Source organism: Takifugu rubripes, chromosome 20 (genome assembly GCF_901000725.2).
Source record: "Takifugu rubripes chromosome 20, fTakRub1.2, whole genome shotgun sequence".
Lineage (NCBI taxonomy): Eukaryota > Metazoa > Chordata > Actinopteri > Tetraodontiformes > Tetraodontidae > Takifugu > Takifugu rubripes.
The window spans coordinates 14,206,528-14,233,410 of NC_042304.1; the positions used below are offsets into that span (position 1 = coordinate 14,206,528).

At 45.7% G+C, this 26,883-nt stretch overlaps 1 protein-coding gene across 4 annotated transcripts in view; it reads right to left on the reverse strand.

Moving 5' to 3' along the window:
- The window catches only part of lrp8 (low density lipoprotein receptor-related protein 8, apolipoprotein e receptor), an 86,872-nt gene that overhangs the window by 8,902 nt on the left and 51,087 nt on the right, over positions 1-26,883 (reverse strand). For all 4 annotated transcript variants that reach the window (XM_011615113.2, XM_011615111.2, XM_011615112.2 and 1 more), the window contains exons 4-16: positions 26,145-26,273; positions 18,230-18,604; positions 16,178-16,300; positions 15,284-15,406; positions 14,050-14,169; positions 13,665-13,790; positions 9,109-9,280; positions 7,099-7,323; positions 6,812-6,930; positions 5,820-5,959; positions 2,973-3,114; positions 1,439-1,591; positions 966-1,313 (exon numbers count right to left, since the gene is read on the reverse strand). In XM_011615113.2, coding sequence (XP_011613415.2) covers positions 966-1,313; positions 1,439-1,591; positions 2,973-3,114; positions 5,820-5,959; positions 6,812-6,930; positions 7,099-7,323; positions 9,109-9,280; positions 13,665-13,790; positions 14,050-14,169; positions 15,284-15,406; positions 16,178-16,300; positions 18,230-18,604; positions 26,145-26,273 — 2,295 coding nt within the window. The remainder of the gene's footprint in view (positions 1-965; positions 1,314-1,438; positions 1,592-2,972; positions 3,115-5,819; positions 5,960-6,811; positions 6,931-7,098; positions 7,324-9,108; positions 9,281-13,664; positions 13,791-14,049; positions 14,170-15,283; positions 15,407-16,177; positions 16,301-18,229; positions 18,605-26,144; positions 26,274-26,883) is intronic.

Genomic DNA, 26,883 nt, shown 5'->3' on the forward strand with positions numbered 1-26,883 from the left:
ACAGTGTGCACTCAGTCGAAAATTACAACACATGGCCCGTGGGTTTGGAGACGCGTCTCGCTCGTGCCCCATTTTCCCGTCCGTGTCTGCTCCCCCTCTCATCTGGAACGCTTGTGTTGCAGTGAAGATGCTGACAACCTCAGAGACTGAGGAAACACTTTCCTGCTTCTTAGGGATTCTGGCAACACCACATTCTGGCTGCTAAAGCTGTTTTCCCAAATTCAAATTGTCCTCCGTTTCGTCTCGTGAGGCCGTTCTCCCAGCATCCCCGTTTGATAGCGGGCCAATGTGCGTTTTTCTGCACTGTTCATGTCTCCACTGCGTCCTTCCATCCCACAATGTCTCCACCTCCTTTTGTTTTGCACTCTTATATACAGTTTCCTCATGCGGTCATGTTTAATTGTTCTTGACATTTATTCACATAGACTAGTGCTCCATTCTGGAGTGGAACTTCTCTGATGTTCCCCAGAGCTCAAAATGTGAGCCTCATATGGCCGTAAACCACGCAAACACCTCTAAATCAGGCACTATTGGCAACTATAACCACAAAAAAAGTTAGTAAAATACTGGAGGGACTGTCAAGGTCTCGGTAAAAATCTTTCCGCTGTCACCATTTGCGGCTGCGCAGCAAACTCAATCGGTGGCGTCGCGCCCGTAGAGGGTGGTGCAGGAACAAAGAACGTTGTCAGAGTTAGAGGGGAAAGACAAAGAGAGGGAGAGAGCCTGTCAGGAAGTGAGGATGAGTGATGAAGGGTGGCAGGTAAGAACGCAGGGGACTGTCATCCGTTAGCGCTGACGGATCTGTTATATGCTGCTCATGAGCGAGCGATGAGCAGGCTGCCGTACACATGCGAGTGTGCACGTGTGTGTGAAAGAAGAAGAAGAAGGAATGAAAAGGAAGGAACAGCCAGAGAAAAGTGGAAAACCGGCACAACTTACAAAATAAAAGCACCACTGATTCTTACCTCTGTGGGAGAGGTTTCCGTTGCTTTCTCTCTGAATACTGTTGGGGGCCACCGGGGCCACCCGGGGAGTGCGGGTGGAGGTGGGAGCCTGACGCGTGCTGCTGAAACCCGTCGTTTCCGTGCTGGTGGTGGACGTGGCTCCTGGCTGCTCCGTGGACGTGCTCCTGGGAGCGTGTGTCGTCAGGCGTCTGACTGTCGTAGCCTCTGATGTGCTGGTGGTGGTGCTGGAGGTCGTTGTCATGACAGCAGTGGTGGTGGTGGTGGCTGTGCTGGTGGTGGTGGCTGCAGAGGTGGTGGTGGTGGTGGTCGTGGTGGTGGTTGGAGGCATCGTTGTTGTTCTGGGGCGAACTGGACAGGACAAAAATTCATCTATAATGTCAAATTCCACACAGACCCGGTTTTATTCAGGCATTCCACCACTACATCGGCTCTCTTCCCTGCAGCCATAGTCTGGTTAGTCTGGTGCCACTCACCAACGGCGCAGCGCCTCATGTCGGGTCCCAGTTCCATGGCGTCAGGGCAGGCACAAGTGTACCTGGGGGAGTGCTCTGTAATCTGTGGGGCCTTCAGACAGAGATACTCGCAGCCTCCGTTAGGCAGACTGCCCATGTTACAGGCATCAGGGGCTGGAGGGACAGAAGCAGAGTGAGCAGAGGATCCCACAGGACTTGCTGTTACACCTGATCCATTTAATCACTGTAAACATGGACTGAAAAATGAAATGGAATGAATTTTGTATGTGTTAATAGTCTTTTTTGTGAGACGAGACATCTGGATTACCGGTATATAAAATACACTTTGTTACACGGCGCCAGACACTCCAGATAACGCTACACACACTTTAATAAATTCATTAAAAGAATTTATGAATTCTTCGGCTGTTGTACAGACTTGAATATAAAGACAGGACCAAGGTGAAGCCACAGAGGCTTATGATCACAGCACATCAGTGGAAATGGATATTAAGAATTTAAGACAGGCCCAGTTTGGCTCTTGGTCAGCATTAGAAACAAAAAAGGTGCACTAAGATTTACTGATGGTAAACATCTGATAATTTGTACACATTCTCAATTGGTCCTTTGTGTGATTTCAGGTAAATAGCATCTTCCACCTATCAAGATAATCAGATTCATTAAGATAATCATGAATTTCTTGGTGATGTTAGAAGTGGAGGTGCAACAATAAGAGAAAGACTTGAGAAATTAAGAAGCTTTGTAGGTCATGATGGAATCTCCAGATTGGTGCAGAGTGAGCAGCACGTCAGCGTAATCATCAGGAGAAAACATGGACGGCACCAGATCACAAGCATGTTTCTAACCGGCTGGGATACATCGATGTGGAACTAACAAGGAATTAATACCAATAAATAAATCAAAGACCAAAGTATATACCTGCCTGCAAGATTATTAAACATAAAGCTCTGATGAGAATGTGCAAAAAAGCAGGCAAATGGTTTAATTCCTGCAATGAGTCTCTGAGGTCTTTGGATAAAAACTGAGACTTGCTGGAACATCAAAGCACAGCTGGATGGACAAAAGGAATACATAAATAAATATTAAAAAGGCCACAGTGGAGGGGGGCAGGGGAGAAGAAAGGAGCTTTTGATGAGACGCGTAGTTTATCGTGACGTTCGTGCCTTTAGTTTGGTTTTCAAACAGGAACAATGAAAAAAGCAGGAGACGAGTGGAGGAAAGAGCCTGGGTCAAAGGTCACATTTGATCGGGATTCATATCAACCGCAACCTGCTTCTTTATTTAGCCTGAGAAAAATTCTGTAATGTGTCTGATTTTTTTTTCTTTTTATTGTTAGAAACATGTTAGCTTTAATTTCTCAACAGAAAAAAAACCAACAAGGGAGATAAAGGAAGATCAAAGCTGCTCTACATACATGCTATATGATGCTTTATAGAAATAGTGACTCCACTAGAAGCAGTTCTACCTTCTGCTTGAGCTAACTGCAGAGAGAAGAAGAAGAAAAGGCCTTGTTGACTGCTGCTGCGGCTCTCACCTTTGGGCTGCCGCTGTTCGTGAAACACCACCAGGTCCAGAGGGTTGTTGAGATGCTCAGCCACCTTTGCAACATCGTGTCCCGTCAGGCGGTTGGCGCTGTATATGGCTTCATCCTCCACGTCCGTCCAGTACAGGCGATCCTGGAGAATTCCGAATAAATGAGAACAGCTCACGGCTACTGACATTCCATCCAGGCGTTTGCACGTTTTACTGCACCATTTCTACTAACAAGCACACGATTCTCATTTGTAAATGTGGTAACAGTGCTTCATAGAAATGAACGCGCACACTTCTGCAATCAAAGATTCACAAATTCCGTCTCAGACCCCCATGAAATTCTTGAAGATCGGTTTGGATCAAAAGGGGGAATCTAATTACTATCTGGTGGAAGAAAAACAGCCCTGGGATGTTCGTGTTCAATTGGCCAAAGTTGAAATCGGCCCAGGTTACGGTCCAATTAACTCAATAACAAGCAAAAAAAAGCTTCATCGTTGAAATGTTGAAGTTCTTGTTATCAGGAGAGGCTTCATTTCAGTTTTTAATCAAAGATAAATGAGATATGAAACGATTGCTATGGTTTTCTTCATTTTTATTGACATAAATGCAGCCGTTCTCAGCTATCCAGATAGATGTATATCCTTCATGTGCTCTGAAAACGCATGCATGTTTACTCATCCTACAGTTTTTCAGATTTGACCTTCTCTCACCTACTTTTTAATCTGCTATGCCCAGCTGCCTATCGCAGGATCTTGTCCTATGAATAATCCGATAACCTTGACTCAGGTGCGAGTGTTGTTGAACAAAGACAGAAAAAAATGTCATCAAGCGCGAATCTCTCGGTCCGTTTCGCTTCGCCTTCCTGCCTGGGTGGTCACGCTCTTTAACCCCTAAAGCTTCATACAGCAGAGACTCCATTGGCCCTTGTTGGAATATTTAAAGACACCAGCGTGGGTCTGAGAACACGGCTTTGTGTCGACGAGGCTCCATCGAGTCGCTTTAGGGTCAAACGTTGATGAACCTGTCATGATTCCACCGAGGACTTCAGGTGAACCTTTGACTGACACGGCGGCTGAGCTCTGGATCCCTCTTGCATATGTTACAAAAGGAAACCATGAATGAAGGCTGGAATAAAGGTCACCCTCTTTTAAAGCTTTCTGGGGCTTTGATGCTTTCACTGTTACAAAGAACCAAGGTGCTTAATGAATCATCTACTAGATCCAGGTTCTGTCTGGAGTGCGGCTGTTGAACAAAACTCTGTTTGCTCTGACTTTACGGTATCACATCATAGATAATACAGATGTGGGCTGGATAAAACATCCAATCATCCACTGACTGCACCAAATATAGGTCTGTGTGTGACAGTTATAGTTGGGTGAGTCCTTGAATAGAACAGAACATAAAGCACCCGAGTGTCTGTGTGAGCCTGTCAGAACCCCCTTAATCCACCGGTGGTGTTCACAGCAAGACAGAAAAATATTTACTTTCTCCTTTACTGTTTATGTCCATTGTCTTCTTTCAGTCCTCACCAACTCTCTATTTATTCCTCCAAAAGCCATCTCCCTCCCTTTCTGCCCTCCAGTCAAACACAGATGGGATAAAGAGAAAAGCAATGATACTAAAGCCGGAGAGAAAGACAACATGACTCTCTGCCGGCTCCGTGTCCTCCGGGCTTGTGTCGAGGCAGGGGGCTGACATCGGATTTATCAAACTCTGTCTTTTTCCAAGTTTGGATTTTCATACAGGACACCAAAATTTCAAGTTATATAGCTGCTGTGCTCAAAGATGGGATTTTATATAAAGTATTAGCCAAACTTTTCAGAGGCTTAGAGGCTGAATATTAGTGAATATCAAAGGTATAAACTGATTTATTTACCGGATATTTGTGAAAACGGTCAGATTAAATGAGATTACTGATCTGCAGATTATCCTCTTTATTTGACCAAATGTCAACAAAATGTGTTTATGCAAAAAGGGACAATTTCAGAAGGCACCAAAATCAGATAGGATACAAGCATAATTAGATGAACAGAAAGGTTTGGGGTAACTTAATAACCTGCCTAATATGCAGCAAACTTCAAAATCTCAGTCAGATGGGACGACGACAATCTGCTAAAAGGAGTTTAAATTGGATCTGTATCACAACAAGAAAGAGAAACCGACTGTTTTAATCTCAAGAGAAACCTCCATGGCTGTCTGAAACTCTGTTTCACTCTGCACACACACAAAAACACACACACACACACACACACACACAGCTAGACATGATGAATGTTCCTTTCTCTTCCTCGTTTCTCATCATCACGCCGTGCAGAAAAAAACACCGCAGTGTTCACATTTTTGGCTCCCTCTCTCCTCCCAATCCCCGCCCTGTGCTCCTCCAATCCTCTGCAGCTTCCACATCATCTATACTTGATGGACTTTGATGGACCGACTCCCCCTAAATACACTCAAATGAGTTTCATCGATTGCGCCGCACTTAAGTGTAACTCGCCCTTGTCAGCCTTCGAGAAGATAATGCTTCTACTAAGTCATCCGCTGTTCTCCTCTGGACTTGATTTCTCTTCATCAGTTCTTCAGCACCTCACACTTCTCTTTTTTAAGCAACGTCTGAAGACAGTCTCGGCAGGAACAAGAGCTGGAGCTGTCATTTAATGTCAGGATCTGTGCACGCAGCACCATGGGGGACGCACCAGCGACCACCAGTGACAAATTTCCTGATGCTCTGCACCACCACAGTTGGTTCCAGGTCACATTTTCCTGTTTCCTTTAAGTTACAGCTGATGGAAACTGAGGGTTAAGCTGACTGAATGCAGCTGTTAGGGGCAGCGATGATGTGGTTCCGTACCTCAAAGACGGTGACAGCGAAGGGGTGTCCCAGGTGATGATGGGAGGACAGCAGCACTTTGCGGTTGTCTCCGTTCAGATCCACGCTGGACAGCAAATGCAACTTTGAGTCGACCCAGTACAGACGCTTGTTTGACAAGTCTGGAGGAGGGGAGAAAGGGTGAGAGGTCATCCCAGGAGATCATTAACGGACCGGTGGCCACGCCATCAATCTTCTGTGGCAGGAGGAACCACACAGGTGCGATTGTGGGTTTGAAGACTCCTGATTAAGTGTCCGTCCCCAACAGAGCGGATGTTCAGTTCAAACAATCACAGTAATGCTGCGATTAGGCTGAAAAAAATCAGCTTTTTTTAAAGCAACATTTTTGAGAGGAAATCTAAAAGCAGCGCCACAATTTGAAAACAGAAAGCAGAAAGCAAACACAAAACACATTTCATTGTGACTCACTTCCTGAGGCAAACTGTGGAAAAAAAAAATCAATGACCCAAAAGCACATTTGCCATTTGTTAAGCTCTCCATGCAGTTTAGCTGCAATCTTGCCATTTGTTAAAAAAATTATTTTCACCGTGGAACATAATTTGTTTTCATACAGATTTAGAGAATTCAACGTCTGCCGCTCAGAGGCAGCACAAAGAGAACAGGGTATAGTCGTAAAGGCAGCTGAATGGGGGAGAGTCGGTATCGACAGCGCCGAGCGTCTGGCTTCATAGCGCCGTGGCCCAGGTTGACTGGGCTGATTGATGAGAGTCAGACACAAACTGAGCTTTAAGTTCCGAGTGTTTGTAGCACCACTCTGCGTTTTCTCCTCTCAGCTTTTATAGGCCAGCACTTTGGCTTCTTTCCCCAGCTATATTCTGTCACCAAGTCTTTCTTTCTGATGTATTCACACAAATTGTGTCATTTCTCTTTTTTATGAAACAGATTCTGGGCTGACGTTGGTAGTTTTCTGACCACTGAGCCCCATATGTTCATATTTCTCTCTTTCTTCTTACCAAGGGTGATTCCGTTGGGCCACTCGATGTGTTCAGACACCAGGACCTGTCGATCCACTCCATTCAGGCCGGATTTCTCAATTTTAGCTTGACCGCCCCAGTCTGACCAGTACATAAACCTGTGGGAAGATTTACACAGAGACTTCAGTTTCTAAAAAAAAAAGACAAAGCTTTCAACTGGAGAAGAAATCAAACTGAGAAATAAATGGGGGGAAAAACAGGGTTCTTTGGAACCGACATGGAGCTGCACCATCTACCAGCTCGAGCATCATGACCCTGCAGCTCACCCCTGGTGTGGATCCACTGCGATGGCCCGCGGCTCGCTCAGCTCAGTGGCGATCAGAACCTTCCTCTTCCTGCCATCTCCCGAGGCAACGGAGATGCTCTTGTTGCCCGAGTCAGTCCAGTAGATGTTCTTGTGGATCCAGTCGACGGCCAGGCCTTCGGGGGAGTGCAGCAAGTCGACGAGCGTCACCTGCTGAGATGAATCGCCGGCCTTGTTGATGTAAGCGCTGGTGGAAAGCGGAGGAGGGCCTTGTCAGTGCTGTTTGATTTATGCCACCGAAAATAGTCACATCAGGACGATCCGTCAAAAAAAGTTAGACTTGCTGGGGCTCCGAGCTGGAAAAAGACTGAAATGAACTATTGTGGTTATAGCGGGGAGCAGGTGTTCTTTACTCTGGATGATGGGATGTCAGGGGCTCCTGAAAGCTCCACCTCCATCACAACCTCTACCAACAGCTCCCTGGATGAAAAGGGCTTTTTCTACCAGCAGCCAGCAGAGAAACACGTCTTTTTGTCTCTATTCTTGTCTCCTTTTGTCACCCGTTCCCTCAAACTCTGCATGTAATGCGGAGTGATGCCGACATGCCAAACATGACACACTGGTGGTTGTTCTGCATGCGTGTAGAATGTATAAAAACACCATATGGTGGTGCAAATGAAGCCAACATCTTGGTTTCTGCTGAACGGGATGAAAAAGCGGATTTAACAGAGCTAAAAGAGAGAAATGTGGTGAAAATGTGGGACGTGTCAAAGATAGATGAGGCAGGAACTTAGAAGCAGATTGTGGCGCTAATTGAACTGTTTGCTATTTTCATCGGTTTGGACCAAGTCTGCAACCGTCCCGTGATAGATAATCTTCTGCTTCTGTTCTGTCTGCCAGGCTTTTTTTTTTAGTATTCTGGATTGTATTTGGGAACTAGTCAAAATGAAGGTGAGAATGAAACAACACTAGCAGCCACAAATCCTAATAAACCTAAAATTTATTCTAAGTAGAAAATGTGAACGCAGATTTTAACATACAGTAATTCAAATCAGATCATTTTAATCGTGTCCCTTTCTAAGGTGCAATCATCGAAGCAAAGCACAATAAATGGATTAGAGAGAACAACACGGGGCAGAGGAATAAAGACAGGTGAGTCCAAGCCCACTGAGCCCACTGCAGCTTTATTTGGCTCCACTACTGTTGATGTCAGAACCAGCAGGAACCCATAAGATCTGATCATCAACATAGTCGCGCATCATTTTGAGGCTACTTATTTCTACATTATAATGTCTCTCAGTGAAGCCAACCTCATTTAAGAGATTCAGTGAGAAATCAGGGTGTGTGTCCCCTCACAATTACAGAATATCAAGAAGCAAAACCCTCATTCTACTAGCGAAATGGGGCCATGTTTGAAAAGTGGGGTCATTTTGCTGGTCCTCACAACCAAAAAGGACTGTTTGAGGGTTGCAGTATTGTTTCGAGGTTAGATTTGGGTTGAGGATCTTAGTTGGGATGGTTAGAGGCAGGACAGCGAGCTGGGTACTGTATTATGACTACAAAGTCACCACTAATATATAAAGGTGAGGATGTGTGTGTGTGTGTGTGTGTGAGAGAGAGAGAGAGAGTGTGTGAATGTGTGAGAGAGAGTGTGTGTGTACAGATGTGCATGATGGGATGAATGATGGTGGTTATTATTGAGACAGTAAAATTGAAGAGAACATATGGTTATGCTGAAAAGACAGAAAGCTTCTGCCTGCCACCCATCATGCTGACGCACACACGTTCGATACATGCGGACCCGCTCAACATCTGCGTGAAGGGCGAACGCCTCCACCTTTCAATAATTACCAGACAGACGACACAGGCCCGCAGGGGTAACCGACACACACACCCGCGCGCTCACAGGCTGCGTTCCCGTCGCGCAGCCAGAAGGTGTGACAGGTTGAACCAGGCAAGCCGGATGATCCCAAACGGGTTCGGAAAACACCGCCTGACCTTGAATGTCAGAGCACCCCGGCTTTGGGCCTACCTGTATATCTTCCCGTGATATAGATCACACCAAAACATCTTGTTGGTGGACACGTCGACGTCCAGAGCCACAGCGTTCTTCAGCATAGGAACCACCTGCGTGTACTCGCTCTTCAGCAGATCAATGCGTCGGATCTCGTGGCGGTTGGTGAACATCAGGTACGGACTTTTTCCTGATGGAGAAAGTAAAGATTCCAAGGTCACAACCCAGGATTGTTCTTGTCGAAATGGGAAACGGCTTGACGGGCGTTAACCTTTCATTATGTAAAGACATACGAGTCATGTTTAATATGCTCGCTCGATCACAGGCGTGCGGTCGTGCCCGACCTCGACGGAAGTGCCCGTCGAGCTGCGGTTCAAAGGTCACGCAGGTCTGCGTCGTCGCCGATATGTAGTTGACACCGTTCCCAAGGAGACAAGGTCAGATTGACTCGCTGGCAGAGCGATTTCAAATAATTCCGTGCAGCCATGTGTCATCATGTCGCATGGATTCACCTTTTCACGCTGTTGCCTGCGCCCTGCTTTCCTCTACACGTCCACTAATAGGTTTTAATACAGCTCCTTTTAAAATGTTGATTTTCTAAAATGATTATTCCATAGAGGGCCACTTAAAGCTTGACTTAACTTATGAATTAAGACATCTCGCGGTTCATTTCTCCTGTTCCAAAACCTAAAAGCGTGCATTTCTGATGATGTGAGCATAAATAAATCATCCAAATAGACCATTTAACAGGGAAATATATTCTGGACAGACTCATTCACCATTATGCCTGCACGTCCTTTTCAGCTCAGCGTTTTTGTCATCCAATTAATTATTCACACAATTATGTCCTGGATGGAAATAAAAGGCAATTTATGAGCTGCCTTGCTGCTTGAGGAGGCAAGAGCGTGTCGGTGGATCAGGTAGCTCCAAAACTAGTGTGACAAATGTTTCTATTTTTAGCCAAACACCTCGTCAGGAGTATGTTCCTCAGGCGCGTGGTGTTTGCTGTCACATCGGTAGCATGGGTGGGTTTTTTGCAGCCTGCTCAAGGTGAGGGTGTCTCTGGCATTACAATAATTGCAGTATAAAAAAAATAAAAATGATGCGCTTCATTTATTTTATTGACCCCTGGGTTTCGATCTGCCTGCCCGACTCACTTTGCATCCTTGTGCGAATCGCCATCCGTTGGACATGTTTTACATCTTCCTCTCCTTCGCTTTTTATCACACACACACCTTTGTACTACTATCTTTGTGAGGACCGCCGTGGGCATAATGCATTACCTAACTCTGAACCCTAACTCCATTGTAGCAAGTACGAGAACACACACACACACACACACACACACACCACCCACAGTCACACACGCACAAGGAAAATATATCTACTGTTGGGATGCAATCATTTTTCTCTACTTGGCTCGTAACCATCACCTGCTGAGGGAGAGAGAATTGTTTAAATTGACAGAGTCGGACTCTTTAAAAGACAGCTTGTGCAGCTTCTCTCAACCCGGCAACACTTTCTATTTCCTTCTGGCTTCGCTACTAGACATGTCATCAAAAAGTGTGAGATTATCTCGGCTAAAAAGAGTCCAGCAGCTAGATTTCCTAATAAGACCAGTCCGTTAGATTCATTTAAATCGGAACCACCAGTCTGGGGCTGTGCTGCCACAGCAGCCAATTAAGATAATGCAGTGGAAAAGACAAATACAGAGCGGGAAGAAGCTGCCAGATGCTGCGAGAGCATCCATTTGCCTCAGATCAAAGCGTGTTGTGATATGCAAAGTAACAGAAAATAATGCCACATAAAGGGAAGCAAAAGGTCAGAGATCCTGCAGGGTAAAGGGGATGTGCGGCAGCTGTGATAAAAGATGCTGGATCACATCATTAGGATGATTTTATGACTGAACCCACATAGGTTCAGGTGAGACATCCTCATTAACTCATACTTCACAGGACATTGTACAAAATGACCGTCAGCGTGAAACAGAAAGAGAAAACTGCCAACAATTTGTGCCGAGGGGTGAAAAAAGTCCTTCCATCCTTCTGCTTCTCCTGCTATAAAAGACTTGATGTTTTCAGCAGGGGGGAGACCAGATTCCAAGAAAATACTGTATTTTCTTCTAATTGACACTTGTACCATGTACACATTTCGAACTTAGTTTAAATATCGTGGTGACCAGGGCTTTAAACCATTTTGAAAACTGTGTGCTCAAACTGTCAAATATGGCAAAAAACCGCTCCTGGCACTTGGATGAGCCCACGGTGTGATGGCGATGATGCAGGGAAGAGCGAGAGACAAGAGAAACAAACAAGAGCGAAAGAAAGCGTCTACGGGCATTTCCTCTCCATCTTTTTGACAGCCTGTGCTGTTTAATCAGCTAGCTGATGGTTGTTTCTGTAGCATTTCCCATGCTCTCACATCTCCCACGTCCTCTGTCGCGCTGCTGTCTACATAATCCAACAAAGGTTTTTTCGCTTCCTTGAAGAACACGTCAGTCAACTGTTCACTGCAGCTACATTTGCCTGTTTTCCTAAAAGCACCTAAAAATGCTGCCAAAACTCTCAGTCGCCCACCTTATTAGCCAATCAGGCCGCGGTTCTCTTTGTAAATGATGTTGTCCTTCAGCCTTTCTAATGAATCGTGCTGCTACAGTTTGTCGTGCATGAACCCACCCTGCTCGATAACAGACGGACACAGGAACCCTTCAGGTTCAGACACGTCCGGGCACATGCTGCCCAGCTAATCTTGAATTTGTAGCCCGTGTAGCATACCAAGATGTGTATTTACACAGCAAAATCAAGCCCGAGCGCTCAGCAATTCGCACTGCGCAACAGTAAAAGTAGACACAAAACAAAGAATGCAATTTGTGCGCAGCAAGGACTTGTTCAGCTACCACATCATACAAAAGCAGCTTAGATGGGCTTCACTTTAAATTAGCATAGCCAGTCTGGATTTATACAACACAGCCTCCCGTTGGGACTTGAGCGAATCAAATATTGTTTGAGGAGGCCGGAATGCTGTTACTTAAATGTGCCTGACTTCCCACCAACTGGCATAAATAAAAAAAAAAAAGCAAAATAACAATGAGTGGAAATAAAACCGCACACTTGAGTGATGTGTTTATTGCATGCAAGGAGCATCCTGACATTTGTAGCCTGAATTTCAATATGAGCAAACGCTACTGAAGCTTGTCACATCTGATCACAGGCTGTGAGACTCCTCTGGGCCCGCCAATTACAGAGAAATTGTTCCTTTGGATGAACTCTGGTGCCTCGGCCAAAAATGAATCCGTGCGTCGCTCTGTGACTGGAGTCCTGAGTGTGTTGGAGTGCTGCGGTCATGAACGTGCGCGGTTGAAAACACACATTTGGGAATCTGCATATAGGACTGAAGTCACTGCAACCCCTCCATTTGTGACTCGAGATTAATAAACGAACCTCCTACGCATTAACTTTGCAAGTGTTCCTGTGAGAGCACAAATACCTCTGCAGCTGCTTGATGCCCCTGTACTGCCCTCTATAATAAAAGCAGCAGCCTGAAAAGGCCCATTTGCCCTGCATAACACTAATAAAGACTCCCACGGAAAGACATGAAGGAATCAATGATGGTTTTTATGCTACTTACCTTGAGAGTGAGGTCCTGTCTTACCCATTAAACCCGCTCATTAACAGACCAGTTAAGCCTATAATGACTCAACCTAAGACCGATGGCTGCAATCACCAACAACACTTTTCTCCCTCTTTACCCACAAGGAAAAATGAATTTGCTGCAAATTCAATCAGTTCAGTCCAGGTAAGGATGTTGCTCCCATAAAAGGTAATAATGCAGATAACAGTAATCCACGTGTGCGTCTGCAGGTATCCAGATTAAAATATGCAGTTTTGTACCATCAAAATTAACTCAATTATTCATAATAAACCGAAACGGCTCCCGTTCCTGCCACTGAAGTCCAGTCCTCATCATTCTCTAAGAATTCAAAGCAGATGCACCTCAAAGCTGTAACTGGAGATAAACTAGTGGCTTTATGGTCATCAGGTGCAGAAGCTCCTCAGCAATAAACCAAAACTTCATCAGTGATGCCAGAAAATAACGGTTGAAGAATCAGAAGGACGATTAAAAATACTCGGTATTATAAAAATCTTTCCTGGATCCACTTTTCTGCAGTTTCTGAAGCCAAAACACGACGGCGCCGCCTCGAACGCTAAACTTCCCGATCGAGTGTTTACGAGGTTTGTGTTGCGCAGGTTCGTCCTCACGGCATCCTTCCCTCGACACTTCAGGCACATCAGAGGCTGCAAACTTTTACTTCTGAATGCAGCAGAAAAATGTGGGACGTATTTATCTTTGCTCCGATTGCTGCGTGCGTCCTGAATACAGAGCAGTTCTTCCATTTTACAGCGTGAGAACTTCCAGTCGCCACAGGGCAGCTGGAATGGGAAGGTGGCGTGTTTGGGGTGTGCGTGAGAAAAGTCCTGTGTGGTTCTTTTTAAAGTACATTTGTGCCCATGAATATATTTCAGGGGGAACATCCATCACCAGCAGGACTGTATGAATAAAAACAGGCGACTCACCCACAGCCTTGCAGGTCTTGGTGACAGGGTCCATCTCGTAGCCTTCGTAGCATTCGCACTTATAATCTCCTTTGTAGTTGATGCAGATCTGGCTGCAGGCATCCGGGTTCTCGCATTCGTCGATGTCTGGAACCCGAAGAGGAGACGTGAGGATCGAGTGACGGCGGAGAGACAAAAAGTCACCGTAAAATTACACAAAAGGATGCTAATCTCTCCAGGAAGTCCATCATTTGAGGTCCAGATTGATCTCCATTTAATGGGTTTAATATGGTTCAGCAACATGTGTCCTCAAGCAACTTTTCAGCGTCATGTACATAAGTTGTGATATTTTTATTTAATATGAGCCTTTACTTAAAGCAGAAGACACATCGTTTCTCTCCTTTACCTCCACAAGTCTTTTTGTCCAGGAGTTTGTACCCGGCGGGGCAGTCGCATTCGTAACCGATCCTTCGGTCCCTGCAGATGTGGGAGCAGCCGCCGTTGTTGTCCTCGCATTCGTTCATACCTGCAGGAAGAGGGGAAAGAGGACGGGGGACAGGGGACAGGAGACAGGACGGGCACAAAAAGAGAGGGGGGGAAGGAAGAAGTGAATCAGATAGCCTTTTTTAACAGAACAATTGAGCCTGCATGAAACACAAAGAAAGTGTCTCTGCTTGGTTTTAATTATCCTGCCAGGATAAGTTAGTGTCCCTCAACGCACCATCATTCCAAAAGAAAGAGTTTTAGAGGACACGGAGAAACACCTGAAACAAACATCTCCCCAACAGGGACATCTGTTTCTTTAATTTTGAACTGAGATTGGTCTCATTAAGGCTTCCTCCATGTCCACATCATTCTGTGGGGAGGTTTTTGTCTTTAAATCACCCTTCAGGGGCAGAGAGAGATCGCAGCACAAGGCAAACGCTGCTGCTTCATTACCAGAATAAATTAAAAATTGAGGCTGTGGGGCTTCAGAGTCTGCTGTGAGAGTTCAGAAATCCGGGGTGATGAGCCTGGCTGACGAAGGACAGAGTATTTTCACTAAATAGTTTGAAATTTGCCACCAAATATAGTAAATTCATAATAAAACAGACAGCAACCGGTTATGGATCGGTCACACAGCACAAAATAGACACCTACAAAACTGAACAGGAGCACATTATTCCTCTTTTAGCCATAGATTTACTATGGAATGATGGGCTGGAAACAACAGGAGTTCTCAGTGAAGAGATCCAGGTTCCACTAAAAAACCTCCTTTGTCTTTAATCATAAAGGTTAAAATGGAAAATCCCTAAACTTCCTCCTAAATTTCCCTGGAAGACTTCAACGCTGTTGCAGCTGCCTGCTGATTAACCGCGGCGCGAGGCAGACACCTTCTCCTCACGGTGATGCAGTCAGGTCACGTTCTCCCGGCTAAGATCGCTCCGGAGGGCACAGAAACATTCCTTTGATCATAACAAGACAGCTGAGAAATGGCGTGATTTACTCCGCCTTGATCAAATGGGGCTCCGTTTGCGAAGTGATCGCCCGCATTACCGGCCGCTGATGGCGCCTGAACACATCGCTGCTGAGAGGGCGAGCGGAACGACCCTCGCGTGCGGACGGATTTAAAGAAAGAAGCGAAAGGGAAGTGATCTCACCGCACTCCTTCCCGGGCTCATCGGACCAGTCCTTGCAGTCCTTCACGCTGTCGCACACCCTGCTGCTGTCGATACACTCCCCGTTCTTGCAGCGGAACTTTTTGAGCCCCTCGCACTTTGTCACTGGTGCCAAAACACAACAGAAATGTCCCAAATCTCACGTTTGCCTCGGTGATACAAATAACACAGAATGAAAAAGGGCATTTTTAAAACAGAATGAGGTTCATTATTTTAAAAGGTGATTATAGTTTGTAGAGATCATTTTAAATAATGCATTTGGTTGATTTTCTTTAAGTTATGGTAGCCTAAAGCTGCCAAAAATGACTTGGTTGTCCTTTAAGTGACGCCTGTAACGCTGCACATACAGCGCTCCACTGTATAGGCATGTACGTGCACTTTGACCTTTGGAGAACACAAAAAAGACCAAAATTCAATTTCAGATTCACAAACGAATTTCAAACCACCTTCAAGATAAGTCCGGTTGCAGTTCTGAAGGTCGTTTGGCGTCCTTGAGGTTTTATCTGGACTGCTGGCCGACAACAAACACATGCAAATGTGCATTTCGCAAACACGCCGACGCCTTAAATAATTCGTCATTACGCTCATTTACACTTCTGTTCCTCTGTTCTTCTCCCTTTGGCAGAGCAAAATTAACTTAAAAATGATCTCTCAATGGGCAGATTTAACGAGCGCGGCCAACCGCAACCATCTGTGCTACTTTGTTTCACGTCCCCAGTGATTCCTGCGAGCGGTGTTAAAGTTGGGGATTTTGTTTTAAAGGGTGATCAAATACGATGGTCGATGAAGTGCAAGCTGTGCTCGCTGCTCCGGGTTAGCAAAACAGCTTCAGAAGACGTGCACGTGTTGAGTGTTGCAGAGCAAACCGGTTCCTACCGTTGACACACCCGGCCTCGTCGCTGTAGTCCGGACAGTCGTGGACCTTATTGCACTGTTTGGTGCCGTGGATGCAGGATCCGTCACCGCACTGGAACTCATCGGGTCGACATGTCAGCAGAGCTGGGGGACACCAGGGAGAAGGAAAAAGTTAGGGGCACATTTCCAGGAGCAGTTGATCGGATTTAATCCCGTTCCCAAAAGTGCTCCTGTAAAGATGCAAACACCAGTGTAACTAAAGGCTTCCTTTCCGACCCAGCGGTAATCAGTCAAACCAAACTCTGGATTATAAAGGGGAAAAATCCGGCGGAAATGAAAATCATGTGGGTTTTTATCGACTGTCGGAGGAAATCCCACGTACACGGATCTACGGAGGAACTGCAGAGGTGCGTTGGGGCATTTTTTCCTGCTCTCTGTAACAGCGGAGGGCAGGTTTATTTAACTCATTCGTCTTTTTAACTGGCTGTTTAATAATTCATGCGCTGGGTTTTGGACCGTTCCCTGCCGAGGGAACGCGGGCGGACGTGATCGATAGCAGCGGAAGCCACAAAGACACCTGGCGCGCAGCACCCGCCCGTTTTCGCGCCAAATGAGTGGACATGCACGGCCCACGTGAGCACGCCGGCGTGGCAGTCAAGTCAACGGACGCTGGGAGAAAGAATTAAAATGACAAAGAATTAAAAATAACCATATTCTGACACCGGAATCAGCGAATTAGCGTGCTAATTACGATAAATCCCAGCACAAGTGGAGCTAATAACGGACAGCCGTCGGCAGGTGTTTATGAATGCAGATAAACCTCGGCTGCTTCTCAAGCAAATTAACCTCCCGTCAGCGTTCCCACAGTGTCTGGTCTCAGCACATCTGAGTTATGACGCACGCTCACTGAGATAGATGTCTCAAATATGTGGGAAATCATATCAACAGGACGATCCGAGGAGGAGCGCACGACCCGGAGATGTGCGATGACGCCCGCATTTCTAATCTCCATTAAAATGATGCATCGCTCCCAAACAATTACAGCCGCTTGTATTCACAATCTAATGAACGCCGGCCCGAATACCTGCATCTGTCTCGTGTCGGAGTCGTGATATCATGTAATTATGTAATCGCCCTCCTGCGCTCTCTCAGGTAATTACTCTAATATCAAGCACAGAAAAAAGGCTGTAAGCAATCAGGATGTACAGAATGTGGTAACGTACGTAATAAAATGCAAGTAATGCTATTTAATTTTGGCATTGGAACAAGGTAATCTACATTTGCCCATTTTAAACTGTTTAAGAGAGGAACCATAGGAACTGAGAACGACATGGAAAGATCACACCAGTCGTTTAATCTGTGCAGATGAAAATCTCTGGATGTCTCCTGATTAAAATAATAACTTTTTCTTTCATTTTTAGGTGTTTACACACGAGTGGGACGAGCGTTTGGTATGAAAATGTCGCTGTAAACGCACGTTAACACGCGGTGGGTCTCTCCACACGTGTCTGGTGTGGATTCATGTCACATTCTATGTGTGAAGCTGCTGCCATCTTCAAAAGTGGTGAGTGGGTGTGTGAAGAGCAGAACAGATGGGGGTCTCTTGTGATGGAGCTAGACTGACACACACACACACACACACACACACACACGCACGCACGCACGCATTCGCTCCCTGTCGCGTTTCCACAAGTGACATGGTTGCATAGCAACTTACTCTTTAATAATCCCGATAACATTAGCCCTCAAAGGTTTTGGGGAGCACCACATAAGGAGAACGGGAGCAGCGTGGAGCCACGAGGAATATCTGGTTACTGTTCTACACTTACTTTATGGTGTTTATTACAATTTAACAAAAGCAAATTAAAAACCTTTTTCCAATTTCAGGAAAATTCCCATTGTTGTAACGAACACTGCGGTGGAATTCAGCTTTGAGACAGCGTTCTGGACATCAAGGTCACTCTTTGGAGATTGAAAAGGTGGTCCCGAGGTTGCCGTAGCAACTGCATCGGCTATATTTGTGCCGATTAAAGAAGGAAAAGCCCCTTTGATGCCGATTCGCCGCACACTTACGACAGTTCGCCTCATCCGACTTATCCTTGCAGTCGGCGTCTCCGTCGCACTTCCAGTTCATGTGGACGCACTCCCCACTGCCGCACTGGAACTCGCCCACGGGGCAGCGAGGTTTCTTGGGCTCCGTCCTGCGGCTGCAGCGTTCCATGGACTCGTCCGACTTGTCCTTGCAGTCCGGGTCGCCGTCGCAGCTCCACAGCGTGGGGATGCACTCCGAGTCGTTGCAGCGGAACTCGTGCTGGCCGCAGGTCGGAGCCGAGCACTTCTCTTCGTCGCTGCCGTCGTCGCAGTCGTCGTCGCCGTCGCAGACGAAGATCGGCGCCACGCACTTCCCGTTACGACACTGGAAATCGGTGGAGGGGCAGGCCTTGCCATCTATAGGAGGATGGAGACAAGTTAGCCAGGTGGAATGTCAGCTGAAGACAATGTTTGTGGAGCCCAGGCGGAGTTAGCTGAATATATTCCAGCTCCTTGGGGGAGAAGGAATCTGACATCTTCGTTCTAGCTGGAGATGAAGAAACACAGAAAACATTTGAGTTCCAGCGTTGGCGTTAATAAGCAAAGGGTAATTCCAGTTCATGTGAGCGTGCTCTTGAGTTATTGCCTTTTGGTAAAGGAGCGTGATCTGAAGTCAAGCGGATGTATGTCGACACTAATGAGGAGCGGGAACCATCAAACTGGGAAAGAGCACCAAAAAAGATACACAGTTATTAATGACTTGGTAATAGACTCTTATCAGCATGTGTTCAATATCAGCATGCGTCAACTGCTACAAACCAACCCAGCTCATTTGAAGCGGTGCAGGAAGCAGGTGTGTTATGAGCACAGATGCAGGTGCACGTTGCTGCCTGCGAGCAAATGTTACCGCAGGAATGCCTGTGGAGACCGGATGTGTGCCATTTTCAGAGCATTTCGGATTCTTTCTTTCACACATCGCGTGAACGTGATGGTAAGCGGCGCGTTTTCTTCTCGTCGTTTGGGACATTAAATAAACCCAGGTAGGTCGGACAAACCCAATAGATTAATATTTTCTACAATACAACCAACTTGTTAATCGCTAACTCTCGGTGTGACTGACAGAAGTGCTCAGTTAATTCCACCCCCACCCCTCCACACACCCACACAGTGTGCCAAAGGGACTCATTATGATAATAAGCTACTGGATTCCCTGCAAGCTATTAGTGCTAGCATGCTAATCACGTCACACTCATATCCAAGTAATTTAATTAACAGGACTGTGTAAACATCATCACTGGCACATGCCTTGGTGGTGGGACAACAGTTTTAGTGCATTTTTTCCCCAACATTGGACAATTTTTTCCCCCTATAAAAGTTTACAGAAATGAGGCTATCGGTCTTGTCATCAACTGAAACTGGCGTAGCACTGGGGCATGAATATCCACATCAATTGCTTGTTATTTCCTAACGAGACACAAATAATACTGAAACCGAAGAGTTAACAGAATTTCCTCAGTCCGGAATAAAGTTAATCGTCTCTGAGAACTTTCCTCAAAGTCGACACAGAGCACAAGAGGCCCTCGGCTCTCCACAAAACCGTTCCCTCGACACTTCCTTAACCTCACCGCGCATCAGCCGACACCTACCAAGGAGGTTTCCGTCAGTCACTCGGTGAGTGTGATGTCGTGGCAGCGGAACAAAAGTGATCCGGAGCGCAGACGTGCTCAGGGGAGCCCGGTGGGTAAAGCTGCTTCAATGGCAGAGTTGATAAGAAAATGGCATTTTTATTTTATTTATCATAAAGGACATATCCCTGGAATGTCAGACAAGTAAAGTCAGAAGAAAAACGCTCAAAGTTGACAAGGATGTTAATTATCTTCAGAAACTCCACTGAAAATATCTTGGATTCAATATACTTGTATTCTAAATCTGGGTCTGGACAGTGGTGCAGTCCACTAATTACAAGTTTAAATTGGCCATCAGTAATCTAAAGGTGATTACAGCTCCACAGTGACCTAAGTCACCCGCACGTGAGTGTGTTTAACTCTGCATCGCACCTTTGTTTCATCCAACCATCCCTCAGATCCCCCGTTGGACAGTTAATAGATAGAATAGAGCGATAGCGCCACAGGTCATTGACCTTGGCCTGGAGGACAAATGATCCCTCTGACCGATCCGAACACAATCATTACAGAACACACTCAAACAGATGCACACACACATGTCTACATGAACATCAGTCAAACTGAAGTTACAGACTGAAGCTCTCCGAACAGGGCTAGTTTGGCTAGCTAGTCACAAAGTTAGCAAACTGTGGATTACTGGCTCTGCGATGTACCAAGTCAAACATTTCCCCGTGTTTGGTGGCCTCTATGCCTAATATAGCAGCAGTGATGGAAATAAGCTGCCTGCAGCTGTAGCTTGGGCTGAGTGGTGCCTGTATACCTTCTGTACTAATTACAGAGATTCGTGTTTCCGCAGCCTTGAGTCCGATGCAACTCCGGCCTCACATGTGAGCCAGCGAGCCGTGGCGCGGAGGCGTTTACACCTGCGCCCGCACGTCCAACCACGCGTGTGCACTGCTGGCTAGCCTCGCTTTACCAGGTGCGCAGGAGAATATTTTTCACGACATGAGACGATTTAAGCAGAAACTGAAGCCCGACACAGGAGGGGACAGATTGTTGATTCAAACACTACACCCAAATCATCACCTACTGTATATTTATAAGGTTGCTGGGATGAAACAAAACACAAATTCCAGAAAAGCAAGAGGGAAATAGAAAATCAGTTCAATAAATGACCATTAAAAACCACACTGGCATTCAGAGTTACCATCAGTGGGCTGAGCAGAGCGACTGCTCGCTGTCTAAAAACCTTATTTTCACGAGCAGCTGAGCACAGCAGCCGTCTGGGGGTCTTCCCAGCACTTCTGCTGGTTCCCAACAAGAGCAAAAGGAGTCATTCCATGAGCTGTACCTCCCAGTTCCCACTAAATGAGCTACCAGAAGGCAGGACCATCACCATACCAAAGCAAATGTGCAGGAGCAACTATTGTTATATCTTAAAATGCACCATTTTTAAGGGAGCGTCTGGACCAGAAGCCTGATGTAGACAGTGTATATTTATCAAATTTGATGCTATTTTTCATAAAACTGAAGCATGAGCTTAAGAATTATCAGAAGGAGCACAGCTCTAGGAAAACACGCTCTCTGTTAAGGTCCCACTAATGAATTATGATCCACTTCTCCAACGCCTCCACACCTACGGCAGATTAAAAATAACACAGCTTCGAACGTAAAAGCAGCGTTGCACAATTACAGGGTGGCGGTTTCAAACTGCAGAATCCTGAAATGACTACAGGAGTTTGATTCACAAATTGATCCCTGAATCTGATTCTTTTCTTTTTTTTTTAGTTATGGCAGCATTTGCAGGGTAACAGGCACCATTTTCCCCGTCAGACGCAGGTGCAGGTGCAGAAATGTGCTGTTCTGTAGGAGATTAAACAGAGTGGAAGAAAGACAAGGACGAGAAGAGGGAAGAGAAGGACATAATGAAACATTTAGCAGGCTGGACAGAATTGCCCTGCGTGTGTGTCTGTGTGTGTGTGCTCTTCTGAGTACCAAATCTGCATTCTACTAGCAAAGTGAGGACATTTTGAGGGGTTAAGACCTGGTTTTAAGGTTGAGGTTAGAATTGGGCTTAGGTTGGTGTAAAAGCTGGGAAACACTTCACGCATTACGTAAGTACAAGTGTGTGTTTGTGTGTGTTTGTGAAGTCAGACAAAAAAAATATTCCCTGATCTGAATTTCATCCCAGAAGAATCAAAAAGTCTGTTTCAAGTTTCAGCACATTTGGAGGCTCCGACAGCCGCAGACACACTCACCAACGGCTGAGCAACAGTCGGTCCTCAGCCTGCAATAAAAACCGTCCTCTGTCCTTAATGGAATCCTCGGACAGTAAAGAGGGAGATGGAATTCTGAATACATTTAGCAGCGACTTCTAAACAGAAGGCAGGAATTTAAAGCACGGCCCAAATGGGATTGACCAGGATCCGAGCCAAGATACTGTATATCACTTCAGTGGCATTGGTGTTGTGTTTGCACGGGGGCAGGAAGCCTAAATGACCTCACAGAACTCGGAATGAAATGATCAGGTTTGCAGCTTCCCTCACGGAAGCTGAAAATCTCCTCGTAATGGAAAGTCAAACGCTTTAACGCGCCCGTGAAACCGAAGCCTTAAATGTTGTCATTACTCAGAGCACAAATTGAATGTCAACGAGCTGCACTTTAGCTCGTCAGAGATTTTTAAAGCCTCACGAAAGATTCCTGGATTTTCCCAATTCCTCCGAACGTAGACTCGGAGGTTCGACTGCGGATCTTTCTCCTCCTTGTTTTATATTGTGTTTCCTAAAACTAAACGTGTCGTCATAGAATCGGTGCATTCCTTAAGGTGAATGCTGTTATTTCCTTACAGGTCATTGAACGGGTGGTCGTGGTTTTCCGGGTTTTCCGATTTTTCCTGTGACGTCACTGAAGATGTGTAACAGCAAAAAACACACAAATATCCCTGAAAAACGGCTCCTGTTAGGCTGCTGTCCACCTGGGAAATTCCTTCTCTTTCGTGATGACAAACACACACACACCTACAAACACACACACGTGCACATAAACTCAATATCAGCTTTTAACCGCCTGGAGAGCAGCTGCAGTGGATGAAATGTGCTGAAGGAAGTCCAGTCCCGGAGTTCAGCGGGCTGCAGATTTATGCTGGACAGGTGAAGCAGGAGGGAAGCGGCGCTCATAATGTGATATTTCACTCCAAATTAGCCATTTAATGCAATAACAGCTCACCCCAGAGACTCTAAATCTGCCCCCACATTGAACACACACAACAGTCATATATTACCCCCCCCCACACACACACACACACACACAGAATACGTACATGCAGTCTGTATTTTCGCAATAGATGCTAAATAATGCCGTTACTACCATTTGTATGACCAAAACCTTGTTTTTTTATTTTTTTTTAGCTGTAAAATTCAACCTCGTGTCCTCGTCTGCCACATTAAAGACCATCGCCTGAGGAAATTTACATGGAGAACAACTTTGCAATTACCTGGGAAAATTAGCTGAGAAAAATGGAAGTAAGTGGTTTAATTGTAGTTAATCAACATAGCCAAAGTGTAGATGTGTGTCAAAGGTGTATGGAAAATAAACATTTGTCTAAATACTGAAATAAATGCATTGAACGTGCTATAAATAGCAGCTCATTAGCTATTTAGCATAGATAGACGATCTCTGCAGAGTAAATCTGAAAAAGAAACACGAAAATGCGCTGCGGTATTATTTTTGCTCATCTCTGACAATATTTTTACCAGGTTTGGCAAAAGAAAAACAACGTTTTCATTAGAGTAAAGGTTCTATTTTACGTCAACGTTGACGAGAAAGAAAAGAGAGCTGGCAGATGTGATGTCAGCCAAACCAAACGACCGTAACGACATTACAGCGTTTGTAGGTCTTTGAGAACGAATGAAGAGACGTGCATGAATTAAAGATACTCTGAGTTCATTGTTTCCACAGGTACAGAGCAAAGTTGGAGCAAAACAGCAACAAGAGGACGAGCTGGTTGTAAGGAACCAGCCTCCCGTCTCTACAAGAATCAGAAACGCCCGTGGTGGCGCGGCGAGCCTGTTCGAGCATGAGGGCGCCATTACATGACACCTACGCACACGGTGAGAGGAGTCAAAGGATTATAAATGAAGGAGGATGTAATGGGAAGGAACTACGAGATGTGTGTGGGGGGGGGGGGGTTACCGTGCAGTCGCGTCTTCTGCTGGAAACCTAGTTGAAGATAAAAGAAGCCACAGCAGTGCGTATGCAAAGGTTCACGCTCGCACACCTGATGGCTCGTGGGTGGACTCTTATTCAGCCATTTGGATCTATTATCAAATATTAGAGTAAATTACTTCATATCTACAGAACAGCAGTGAGGTATCTGCTCCCCCCTCTGCACAAACAACACACCCCGACACACATGCGCACTCCCGAGCCTTCATGCCCTGCTATGAAACACCAAATAGCGCCTCCCCGGTGGGTATCGAGCTGCCAGCATCTTGCTGGAATGTAGCGCTGTAGCACAGTTTGATATGAAAAGAGCAACAGGTCCCCGGGGCCCACCGGAGCCCCTCTGAGTGCAGCCTGCACCAGAGGCTGGGCAGCTGACAGCAGGGAGCCGGTGCGTTCAGGAAGTGGTGGGAAACAAAGCGCTTTCCAGGAAACAGATTCTCGACAGATTGTCAAGTCCTTACAAATGGGCCATGAGTTTTCTCCGGGTCTGGAACCAAACAGCATTAGAGGTACTTTTTTACCCCAAGACCAACCTAAAGCCTGCAGCTGCAGGCGTCTTTGTGTCTGAAGAAGCACTTTCACGTCAACTTGAATTAAAGTTCCTACGAAGCCAATTAGGTAACCTGTTCTTCAGATCTCCTCTTCCGATCTCGTCCCCAATTGTAGCTGCTGTGCTGAGACCCTTTACCAGGTTTTGGGGGGAATTTTACTGTTCTAAAGTCAAATCTATTTTTTTTTTTTTTTGCAGCAACACATTTAAAATATTTTTGCAGAATTTTTTTTTCAATTCCCTTTTCATGGTCAAGTCAAGGTCACAGCAGTTTAAGATGCGCGATTCAAAATAAAGCCAAAATTTCAAGATCAGTATTTTAGAAAATGTGTAACTAAAGTAAGTATTTATTCCAAAGTGTTTCCCATTTTTAGCACCAGACCAAAATAGGATGATTTTGATCCAACAAGATGGACGCTGGGCCTGAAGCAGATCTCTGTGGGCTTTTATAGCAACGCTGAAGCAGGAAATCAGTTATCGTGAAGTTTGAAGGGATTTATTAAGAGAAGGTCGAAGGGGTCCAAGATAAAGACAGGAAACAGATGTTGTCTGAGTGACCCCAACATCAATACGCTGAACCTATAAAAAGGAATGAAAAAGGTGGCTGGGATGGACCAGAGAGGAGAGAAAACACTCTTTTCAAAGAGAGGGATGTCAGAGGTGACCAGGACCAAAGCTCAGGATGCTTTACTACGGCAGCAGGACGGTCATGGTGGTGCACTCAACAAGGTAGCAACACGGGGAGATAAATGAGGGGAAAGTCAAAGAAAACAGACGAACGAAGGGGAAGGGAGGGGGGTGGCTGGTAAAATGTGGTGGAGCTGCGGCAAATGTATACATTTCAGCCCTTTGCATCACCAAGGCACATGCACGGCATGTTCAGTTTCTGCAGGAAAGCCCAGGACCTTTACATTAATCATGAATAGCTCGTAAACTGCAATGAGATACATCAAAATCTAAAAGAGAACGATCGAATAGGAGTAATTAACATTTATTTCCTGTACCTTTCATAAAAAGATAGAATGTTATGATGATAACGGTGGAAAAAATGGTTTCACAAAATTTAGCTTGTGGACATTGTGGGAAGATTATGAGGATAGTGTGTGTGTGTGTGTGTGTGTGTGTGTGTGTGTGTGTGTGTGTGTGTGTGTGCAGCACATTAATTATACATGCATGTGCACGACGCTGCATTGTTCATCACCTCCAGCAGATGTGGGAATGTCACTGTGCCTGAGGGATGATGAGAACATTATGCTAACAAAGATCTCTCACTCTCTCTCACACACACACACACACACACACACACACACACACACACACACACACACACACTCACAAAAACAAACACACAATCTGCTACTACTGAGTTTTACAGTGACAGTAGCACTGCTCCATGATACTGACACACAATGAAAATTAAGCGCTTCCTTAACACTTGTAATATTTGTATATCGATAAAAAGTCAAAGACAAACTAAAGGTTCCCGTCACCTCCTGCCAACGACCCCGATGTTGCATATTTCACCTGCTTTATTCTCTCAGGAGAAAGTGAAACCTACCGGCAGCACACTGCTCCTCGTCTGCTCCATTCTCACAGTCTCGCTCCCCATCGCATCGCCATGACAACGAGACACACTTGCTGGTGGGACCCCCACAGTCGAACTTCTCAGGTGGACAGGTCTGTCGGCCTGGGATGGGAGTGGTGGTGGGGAGGGGGATGCCGATGAAGAGGAAGGAGTTGGGAAATGGATTTGGGGAGGAAATGAGCGAGGAGACGGGAGGAGGTGAGAGACAGAGAGAAGGGACAAACAGTCAATGAAACAGTTTGATAACTTGGTTATCTTGTAGACAGAATCGATTTCACTTGGACACGCGGCGAGTAAACAAGGCCCACAATGACACACACAGAGAGGCAAGAAAAATCTCAGGAAGACACAAAGCCAAGAAAACACAAAGAAAAACACAAAGGAAACAGGACAAAAGGCTCTGACTATAACATAGTAACATCAATAAAACCATATTCATATACTTTGAGGGCTTCACTGTTGCAAACGCCTACCCCCTCAAACACACACACACACACACACACAGACACACACACACACACACACACACACACTCTGATGTTGCATCAATGTGATAAAATAGTCCCTTTTGGTAAAAGCCCATTACAGAGCAGAAGGCCGTGCTTCGTATATGTGGAGCCCACGGGATTCACACAGGGACAGAATACACACTTCTAATACATCATATTTTTTGCCGTGTGTGTCTCAACCGCAACACGCCAACCTCAAACAC